This window comes from Pieris napi, chromosome 8 (assembly GCF_905475465.1).
Source record: "Pieris napi chromosome 8, ilPieNapi1.2, whole genome shotgun sequence".
In the NCBI taxonomy this organism is placed as follows: Eukaryota; Metazoa; Arthropoda; class Insecta; order Lepidoptera; family Pieridae; genus Pieris; species Pieris napi.
The window spans coordinates 13,102,980-13,114,205 of NC_062241.1; the positions used below are offsets into that span (position 1 = coordinate 13,102,980).

General features: G+C 35.0%; 1 protein-coding gene across 1 annotated transcript; it reads left to right on the forward strand.

The window, feature by feature from the left end:
• LOC125051486 (secretory phospholipase A2 receptor-like) lies at positions 1 to 7,436 on the forward strand. Its single transcript, XM_047651793.1, has 7 exons — positions 1 to 114; positions 1,771 to 1,792; positions 1,884 to 1,948; positions 2,464 to 2,585; positions 2,930 to 3,062; positions 6,637 to 6,697; positions 7,017 to 7,436. Exons 2-7 carry the CDS (start codon positions 1,788 to 1,790, stop codon positions 7,138 to 7,140), a joined length of 510 nt encoding a protein of 169 aa, XP_047507749.1. The 5' UTR covers positions 1 to 114; positions 1,771 to 1,787; the 3' UTR covers positions 7,141 to 7,436.
• Positions 7,437 to 11,226: the final 3,790 nt, after the last annotated feature.

Sequence of the window (11,226 nt, forward strand, 5' to 3'; positions counted from 1 at the left end):
CCTCTAGAGGATCGAGATTCGAGTAAGTACATTATAACGCCTGCCTTCGAGGACAACTCACGCCGCACGCGCGTTATTTAAAGTTACGCTGAGAAGGTTCCCGCTTAAAAGAAGGTACCGTTTTAATTCAATTTCTCTTGTTTTGCTATGCACAGTGGTTTGGAAAGATTATAAAATTAGGTCACGTTACATTGTTTTATTTGTTCTATAAAGAAACGTATAAAACACAATTTATGTATGATCTTTGCTTGTATCGGAGAGTTTTTTAAACTGAGTTTAATGATGTTTATATATAAATAACTTACTAATAAAAATAATTAATCTATGTAGGTTACGACAATTGTAAATACGATTGTATATTTGATTGTTATGATTACTAATAAACGATTCTAATAAAATAACGATTGGGTTTGCATTTGATATATTGACATTTTCAATTAAATGAAGATACTTTTTATTTAAACTTTAATGTTACACAGTTTAATAGCTATAATAGAATATAACTAAAATATATATTGTTTTAATGTACAATTAGAAATATATATTAAGACCTAACAGAAAATGAGGTAAAATTTTTTGTTGTATTATATTATAGTGAATGGTAATTATATCTACATAATACCCTTCAAGTAGATCACCTTCTAATGCAAAAAAACAAAATGCATTAAATTTTGTGCAAGGGTTATGGATACTAGACCAATTATAAATGATGAGGAATTAATTCTGGATGATACAACTGTAGGTATTTCTTGGAATCACCATGGATTCAAAACTTCAGTGGTCAATATTAAAATAATATTTTTCGTGCAATAAATTATTTAAAAAGTAGGGAATCTCCGAGAGATAAATTAATATACTTATCTTTCCCTCGCAATATAAAATATTATATATGTTTACAAAAATAGTGATAAATTTACTAGAATAGAACATACGCACAATGTTAATTAATACTCGGATCAAACGCAGGCTGCAATTTCCCCGTACTAGACTATCTAAAGTTAGTAATTATTTATTGGGAAAAGGGATACTCTTCTTTAATAAAATCCCAGAGGCTCTATTATCTCAGCCTTTTAATTAATTTAAGAAATGTATTAAAGAAAATCTGTGTAAAAAGGCTTACTATAAAGTTAACGATTATCTAGTTGATAAAAGGGCCTGGGACTAGTGCTAGACAGGCTACTTCTAATTAATTTGCGATATTTGTTTTTAAATTACTATCGTTTGATGATTTGCTATTTTAAAAGAGTGCCGAGAGTTTTTCTCTCGGCCTACACTCTCTGTCTTCTTTGCCGATGAGTAGGGATGTCTACCTATTCAAATTTAATGACGTGGAATAAGTGATACCTGTATCTTATGTTCCATAATAAACATATTTTTTATTTTATTTTTACCGGTTAAATGCATAATAGGAGTAAGATAAAACGTTTTTTATTTTGATTATAATTTATACAATTACTATGTAATGTAGCCGATATTGGTGCATAAACATTGTTCATGGCTCGCTTATGTAAATGATACTATGTACGCTTATCAATGTGTAATTCTAGCCCACGTGCAATACGGGTAATTTGACCCTTGTTGATAGAACGAGGTCGTTTCAGGACGACCCATCGAGGCGTTTATCTATCAAATAACTTTTATCCGATGTTACTAATACCCTTTTATGTATGTAGAATAAAATTTATTCATAACTTTATTTACTAGTTCGTTCAAATGTCGTTAAAATAACTAGTGAATAACGGTAAAAATAATTTTGTGTATTGCTTTCAGAACGTTAGCAGACTGAAATGAGGTAAGGTTTGATATTTTATTTATTAATTAAATTACGAAATCATTTTATGTAATGAAGGCACTTTGTCACTAAACATATTCGAAATGTCCAGTTTCAGAATTCAAGTAGCGTTTCTTCTTCTATTTGGTACACTTCTGGAAGCCGGTCTACCTAAAGGTCTGGTATTAATTGTATTGTTTACTAGTAATAAAACCAATAGTTTTTTGATTCCTCTTAAATTTACAACTTTTACTTTTACTTAAGAATTCAATGAAAAATATTAATGGTTACGAGACAAGGGCCCAAACTGAGAAAACTCCGTTATGTGGAAGACCCCCTAGGTGTCCTCTTGATTGTTGTATCAAATTCCAGTAATTTAGTTTATAGCTGTTTTAGTTTTATTATATTGAGATATTAAAAACTATGTCGCGACGTAGCCGTAGACGTATTATTACTAGAGAATGTTATAAATTTTCTTGCACAATAATTCAATATTTTAACAAAAACAAGCTAGCTCCTAAATGAACACAAACGTTTAAATAATAAGTCAATAAAAATCAATAATCGTCGGTACTTACCTTTTTTTAACTTGACAAAGTACTGGGTAATCTATCGCTATTTTTCACAATCAACCACCTTATTGCATCGTGTACAAATAACCAAAATACAATTGAAATACTTTTACATCTCAGGTTTCATCCTTAACAAAGCAACTAAAAATGCCTACAAATTGATGTATCAATCTGCAACTTGGCCGGTGGCTAGAGACACGTGCAATGAACTTGGGGCGCACTTAGCAGTACCACGTTCACAGGTCTAGTTTTATTTTTTTACTCATTTTGGTATATATTTAAAAGGTTTTTAGGACATACACAATGATATACCAATTATAACTGTTTGTATTTATTAATTTCAATATCAAATAATCGCCACGAATGACTAATTTACTCATCATACTGCAATTAGACCGAATTATGTATTTATGTATAAGGAGATAAACAATAACGGCTGATTCGATAATTTTTGGTTTATTCGCGCTCCTTTTTTTCTGGTTCTTATATTTTCTTTTTTCACTATGATTATAATCGTGATGTTTATCTATGTAGATCTATATCTTTTACAATAATCAATATTGAGATAATTAACCTTGGCTTTCAGGACGAGTTCTTCTTTATCCAGAAACTAGTCCGTGGTATGCATTACCCCAGCATCAACGGAACAGATAACAAATTAGTGGTCTGGCTTGGAATCAATAATTTAGATGACTATACAATTTGGAGAAACATCTACGGTAAAATATTACGTTATTATTATATTATATTACGTTACTTACGTTATTATATTATAATATTGTATTTGAATTCCTCTTATGAGTAATCATTGCTGTAGGGTAACAACGGTACGAAACAACGGAAACTTACTTTGTTTGTACCATGAATCTTGATTGAAATAATACTGTATGGTTGTAGTACTACCTGACTTAATCAGGTTTTCATAGGCCTCACGCCTTGCCCAGAGATTATGTCAAATTTCTACTTTTATTATAATCTGTGCTTCAACCTGAAATAGATCCCAATACTTGGCCTAAAGGTCTAGATACCAGGCCATAAACTCCAAAAAAAAATAGATCCCAATACCTAAATATTAATAACCCGTCACATTAGGTATAATATTTTTCGATGCAATTGTTTTCTTTAGGTTTGTTAGAACTTTAATAGATCGGTCGTTATTAAGAAAGTACAAAAGTATAATTGAGAAATAGGCTAGTCACGTACTGCACGGCAATGTATCACTGAGATAGGCTGCAATGCGCGGTGCGATTGCGCTCTTTCACTCCCTCGGTAATTGAAAACGAGATTATGTTTAATATGCGATTTATAGTAATTTGATTTATTTTTGACGCTCCACTGCTTTATGTTTATTGCTGCATAATTGACTTCGATAATTAATGTTGCGTAAATAAACGCTGTTTTAAACGTGCCGACTTTATTTTATAAAGCAGATTTAATTTATAAATCTCGTAGGAGGTTGTTCGTTTTTGTAGTTTTGCATTAGCTCTGATAAGATAAAGGCTACTTGGAAAATTATAAACGAGGAGACTGGAAGAACCTCCAGAAAGGATACTGAATTCAAAGTGAACATAAACGGCAAAGTAATTAGTTCCGACCTCGAAGTAGCCTCTGCATTTGAAGAGTTTTTACTAACATTCCTTTAAATACAACCAGCGTTTTAAATTCTTCACCATCAGCCGCCCTTTTATTATTGAAAAAGAATGTTCCTGTATGCAATCATAAGTTTGTATTTAGCCGCATTAGCTGCAATGACATTATAAAAACATTTAAACAGCTAAAAATAAAAAAAACTAAAGATCTTTGGGGTGTATCTGTTTTCATTTTACAATCAGTAATCAATACTATCAGTTCAGAGTTGGCTATAATATTTAATGAATGTATAGATTGTGGAGTCTTTCCAGACCAGATGAAGATAAGTAAAATCACACCGTTATTCAAAACGGGCAGCACTTCGGACCCCACAAATTTTAGACCCATATCTGTGCTGCCGGCTTTGAGTAAAATCTTTGAAAAAATCATTCTTGAACAATTATTGACACATTTTAATAATAATAAAATTATGCATAGCCAGCAGTTTGGTTTTACAAGAGGTCGCTCCACAGCAGATGCTGGCATTCAATTAATTTCCGAGATTTTAAATGCTTGGGAAAATTCTCATGATGCCATTGGAGTTTTTTGCGACTTATCAAAGGCTTTTGACTGTGTCCATCACGAAATCCTAATCAAGAAACTTCAACACTATGGCATTGGCGAAAGGGCGCTAAATCTTGTGGAATCATACCTGAGCGATAGAATTCAAAAGGTAAATGTAAATGGAGCTATATCACAGGGATCCTCTGTTACTATGGGAGTACCGCAGGGCTCCATACTTGGTCCCTTCTTATTCCTTGTCTATATAAATGACCTGCCATTTCTTGTAAAGGAGCTTCACGAGATAGTACTGTTTGCTGATGACACTTCGCTTTTATTTAAAGTGAAACGACAAAATCCATCACTTGATAACGTAAACAGTGCCATCTCCAGTGTAGTTCACTGGTTTAATACAAATAATCTTAAGTTAAACGAAAAGAAGACAAAATGTGTTAAATTTGTAACTACAAATGTAAAAAGTAGTCATTCTCAAATAATAATTAAAGACGAGGAAATAGACTTTGTTGATAATGCGGTGTTCTTGGGAATTACTTTAGATAGTAAACTCCAGTGGGGCCGACACATAGAAGGTCTTTCGAATAGGCTAAGTTCCGCAGCGTTCGCAGTTAAAAAGATACGCGATCTTACGGATGAGAACACAGCAAAGCTTGTTTATTTCAGCTATTTTCATAGTATAATGTCATATGGTGTTATTTTGTGGGGTAATGCAGCTGACATTAAATCGATATTTGTAGTGCAAAAGCGGGCTATAAGAGCGATCTGTGGGTTGTCCCCACGGGAGTCGGTCCGAAGCAAATTTAAGGAATTACATATTTTGACTCTGGCAAGTCAATACATTTATGAGAATATTTTGTATGTGCGGAAAAATATAGATATCTTTAAAAAGAATAGTAGCTTCCATAATTATAGTACTCGTAATAAAGACAAAATTAGCGCACCAACCAGAAGGCTGCATAAAACGAGTAATTCTTTCCAAGGCAATTGTATACGTTTTTTCAACAAAATCCCTAGTGAGATACAAGCGTTGTCAATAAATAAATTTAAATCGTACATTAAAGTAAAACTGCTTACTAAGGCTTATTATAATATAAATGAATATTTAAACGATCCTAGTGCTTGGATATGAGTTGCTCCAGTATATATTATAGGTAACACGACTGAATCTCTCGGCTGCATTTCCAGACTCTGGGGCGATCGTCAACATCCACGACTGTTTTAATGTAAAGTGGGAACAAACCGTGATCCATGTGGTATCCAATTATTTCAGTATTATTATTATTTTCTTATGTAGCCAAGTCCACATTTCAAGGATCGTCATGCTCGCTTAAATGTCATTGCTTGTGGCGGCGTCCATGCGTCGGGTTGTCTCTCTCCCTAAAATATGGCGAGGGGGCCGATGGCTGGCCATGCGTCATACTCGTGAACGGGTGCTGCTTGTGGTGACTGGTCGTACTTGAATTCGTGTATGCGGTGATGTTAATTATTTCGACTATGTGTTTGCGTGTTGTTCCCACGAGAATGTAAGTGCGTGCTCCTATTTCACCATGCCTCCTGCTGATAGGGGACAAGTCTTTGTTTTTATTTATGTTCTTATTATTAATTACTTAAAATGTCATGTGGAACATGGTGTAATGGTTGCAGCTCCTTACAACCTTTGTGTAAAAAAAAAAAAAAAAAAAAAAACATGGCGATTAAAAAGAGTGGCGGAGAGTTTATTGCCAGTTCTTCTCTTCCGTTCTACGCCCTTGATTTGAGAACTGGCAGTAAATGTAAAATTAGAAGCATTAATATTTATATCTTTAATGACGAATCACAAGTGTACATTGTGTTACCTACGTGAATAAATGATTTTTGAATTTGAATTTGAATTTGAATTAAATCCGATAAAATTATATTATGTAGCGTTGGTGAAACATTTAGGTAAGATAAACCTTATAAAAAGATAATATACGCGTGTGTTGGTAACTTGTACTATAACAATACAAAATGACCCATTCAGTAAAACCGTACACGCAATATTCATTTTCAGGTAAGTAATGTGGGTATGACGTGCATTTCTGATTTCCGACGAAGATGAAGAATTTTATTGAATTTCCCATCGGCTACGTGACAAATATTCAAATGTATGTAATTTTGTTTTAGGTGAAGACATAAAGAAGACTGGCTTTTCGACATGGACTGGAGATAACGGAAAGGGTTTCAGGTAAATATTTTAAACTTTTGAAATATTCCAAATTTAATTTTTTTATATATGTTGTTTTATATTTTGTATTTTTTTTATTTTACGAAAGGATGAAAGAAAGAGACACCTATTTTGCCAATAAACTACTGTATGCGGTGTGATTTTAAGTTCCTTCGAAATATTTAAAAACAATAACAATCAAACGCCGTATTTTTAACTTTTTATTAGGTACGTACCTACTTGATCGTAAAAATAAAGGTCTGCCAGATATGAATGTAAAACAGGAAAAAGTTATTAGAAAAGTTCAAAACCTTCTAAAATATTATTATTTTATTTCTAGTAATGCTCCTGAAGAGCCTCATTGTGGAGCAATAGACGCTGCAAATCCTGGACTACGGGACTACTGGTGTCACCGAAGTCAACCCTATATCTGCCAAATTGACCTCATACGAAATAATCAATAAATAATTTAAGATATATACGATTGTGTATACTTATATAATTGTGTATTTGAACATGTGTTATATCCAAATACTAATATAAACTATAAAATCTAAACGTATAAAAATAAATTATATTATAATTTGTTATTAATATTTTCAACTCTCGTGAGTTTCTTTTAAAAATGAGGTAAAAGTATCCCTAGACTTACATAATGCCGAGAAAGATTTTACCTCTCAAGCTCAGTTGCGAGTTATCTTAAATTCCCATAAAAATGGTAAAACCGACTGAACCAGCCAATAAAACTTTAACAGATTTGCTTTCAACTTTTAATTCGGTCCTAACTCGTAACAGAAAAGAAGATTCTGGAATCTTTAACTTAGCTTCTTTAACATATATATTACTAGCTGTTACCCGCGACTTCGTCTGCGTAGAACTACTACTTCGTGTAAATTTGTTTGGACTGAATAGGCTCTGAAACTATAATGAAACGATTCTAATGAAGCCGGCACATTGAATTATTGAGATTAACATAGGTAGACTTTTCCTGACCCTGATCCCTGACTTAACTTAGTTTAATACGTTTTTGTATACGACATTTTTTGTTTTTCCTTCCTTGGTCAAAACATGTAGGTTTTGTGGACTCGATACTCGTGAGCACGCCACATACAGTTGCCCATGGGAGAAACAGTTTTTTTCTAAATGAACACCAGCTACTTTGAGTGTCTGTCCTTGAGCTTTGTTTATCGTCATAGCGAATGCTGCTTTCAGGGGAAATTGTACTCTTTTGAATTGGAATGGCAAATCGGTAGGGATTATTGGAATACGGGGAATTAACACTTCTTCTCCCTTTGCTGTTCCTATCATAATTATTGCTCTCACAATATTGCGTCCCAGGTGTGTAATTTGTAGACGTGTGCCATTACACATTCTTGGTGCGTCAAGATTTCGCATCAACAGGACCGGGACACCTACTTTTAGCCTCAACTTATGGGAAGGCACCCCCGATAATTCTAAGGAGTTAAGAAATTCTACAGGGAACGATGTCACTTGCTCAGTGTCCATGACATTGTCTACGGACAGATACTCAACAAAATCACCTTCCACATCTGACATGATTTGTTCGTTGATCTGCCCCACTACTTCGTTTGTCGGTGCTAAAATTGCCCTTTCGCACAGCCATTGTCTGTTCTTCATATTGGTTGCAAGATCGGGATAGACGTTGTTCTTTAAGTCATCCATGTTACAGACAACATTACAAAATTCACGATTCAATGTAATCATTCCGTCACTATTTGTTTCCATACGGTCTTCTCCGATTTTCAGAAGAGCATCCGCATATTGCACCAATTGTGTATCACTGTGCAGTTGTACTCGCATATTTGTAGTCAGACAAAAATTTTTTACATGCACCCATAATGGAGACGCTTTTAAACTTGCATTTATTTCATCTGCCGGCGTGCCTCTAGTAATTACCGGCAGAGTCTGTCTAAAATCGCCAGCTAAAAGTACCACCATACCACCCATGATACTTTGGTTACTCTTAATATCTTTTATGGTCCGATCTAGTGCTTCTATCGCTCTTTTGTGGGACATGGTACATTCATCCCAAACCAACAGCTTACATTGCTGTAACATTCGTCCACGGTCACTATTTTTAGTAATGTTACAAACTGGCATTTCCTCATGAGCTAAGTTCAATGGCAGTTTAAGTACTGAATGTGCCGTTCGGCCACCATTAAGTAACGTAGCTGCTATTCCAGAAGAAGCTACAGCAACAGCAACTCCTTTATCTTTACGAATTTGGGCTAAAAGTAAATTTAAAAGAAATGTTTTACCCGTGCCTCCTGGCGCATCCAAAAAGAATAAACCACCTTCGCCACTTTCGATTTTTTGCACAACATTCTCAAAAACTAATCTTTGTTCTGGGTTTAGACGCGGAACAGACTCAGTTATTTGTTGTTGTAAAGAAGCAGCATCGTAACTCAATTCTCTTATTATATCACTGCAAACTTCCCCAGTTCTTTGCGGCCTGCTCAACCCAAAATCTGACAAATCTTTCCCAGTTATAGTTATGACTTGGTCTTCTATCTTTGTTAGGGCTTCATTAAAAATGAAATCATTGTATGTAACGTTTGGATTATGATGTTGTACTCTGTGTAAAATATCGTCGGCCATTTGAATTTTGTACCTTTCCCACAGTTGTTGAGGGTTTGAAAGCCCACATGTCGCTATTAGTATAGCAAAAAGCATTCTCACCTTGGCCGCTGATCTACATTGTGCAGCCTCTTCCAGTGTTATATTCCAATGATTGTCATCCTCCAATAATCCTCTTGCCTCACATGCCTCTCGAAATGTTGAAAATTCTTGATTGTTGTATTTTTTGAGATCATTGAAAGAGGTTGGCCCACGCACATGGTGTAGAAGCATCCTTAAACAAAAACATTCCATGTTAGTAACATGGACTGTGTAAACCCGTCCTAAGGCATCTCCAGATTTGACACCAGGCCAGTTCTGAACCGAAGTTCCTTGAATTCGGCGTTTCCAAGTTTTTCTGGTTGCGTCCCATGTGTAATATCTCGGTACCTCAGCATACATAAGAGTTCTTGCAAACTCATCTCTTATGCAAAGTTCAAAAAAAGCTGTAAGGGTGGTTTTTGGTCGAGTAGATAGTCGCTCGTGGAAATTATCTTCTGTAAAATAAACTCGTTCACCGTTCTCTAAGTGTACACTTAGATGTGTAACGGTGGGGTGCCTTTCGTGCAACGGGAACCCTAATAACCGCCACACGGCTTCGTTGCTGCTAACATAACGACCAGATTGATATGTATGTACTTCATTTACGCGATTTGCAAGCTCTGTGCTCCTAAAATTGAAAATAGCTTGGTCACTGCCTTTGTTAATATATTTGCAGATATATTTGATAGCGCGCACTGAACTGCAAGCCTCAACATTTATATGGGCGTTAAATATTTTTAATAGAATAGCGGAATAAGGGACCACCCAACTATTATCAATAGTGACGTAACTCCCATTTCGTAGTTTCACAGATGCCGTTCGACCTCCGTCTGCTGGTGCTCTTCTATGATAGAGTGGGTATCCGTTTTCACTGTGGACAGTGTCTTTGTGTAATTTGCGAGGAAATTTCTTTGTGCATTTTCCATCTTTCATGCAAGGGCACTGAGGATTTTCAGGTCCACATGGACCATGAATCATGTTTTTAACTATAATATCATGAAGTGTCTTGTCAGTGCTTGGATCGGGTATTTCTGCGCTGATAATATTATCAATTTGATCGGGTCTCAACTTGTCTTTTAACCACAATAATATGTGGACATGTGGTAGGCCACGCTTCTGCCACTCTATGGAATACATAAAGCAGATCACTTCTCCAAATATTCTGCCTTTGGAAATAACAGACATAAGTTTTTTAACTTTCAACCTAAAAACTCTTGCGACTACATCATGCCTATCAATCGCGCTTTGACCCGGCATTAATTCATTTACTATTTCCGGCCATGCTGGGTTGCAAGTAAACGTAACGAATAAGTCAGGGCGACCATATGTACGTACATAAGCAAACGCATCCTGAGTATATTCGTGTAAGTACCTCGGACTATTTACAAATGAAGACGGTAAAATTATCATTCTACCAATATCATTTGGATTTAGATTAGCGTCATTCGCTACTGCGTCTTGAAGGTGGATATAATTTTCTGCTCTTAATTTAGTTTGATTTAATGTTATGTATCGTAATCGTTCACTTTCTACCTTAACGTACATATCAACATAAAACTGATTGGCCAGTTGCCTGCATCGTGATATAATATTAAAATCATTTTCTCTAATCATGATATGAAAGGCATAAAAGTCCATACATGATACCTTTTTGTTAGGCAAGGGCAGGCCAGTTACAGGATCGACTTGTGGAATTTGAAAGTGATACCCTTCTTGCCCTTTGCTAAATATTAGCGGATATTGTAACGCATCGTAAAATTTATGTGTATCCGGCACCCTAGTTAGTGTGTTATCACGGGCATGTAAAACTATATCACGGGAAGCAAACTGTTCACCACAAACCATGGCTGCGACTTCATTTATTAAAGGTG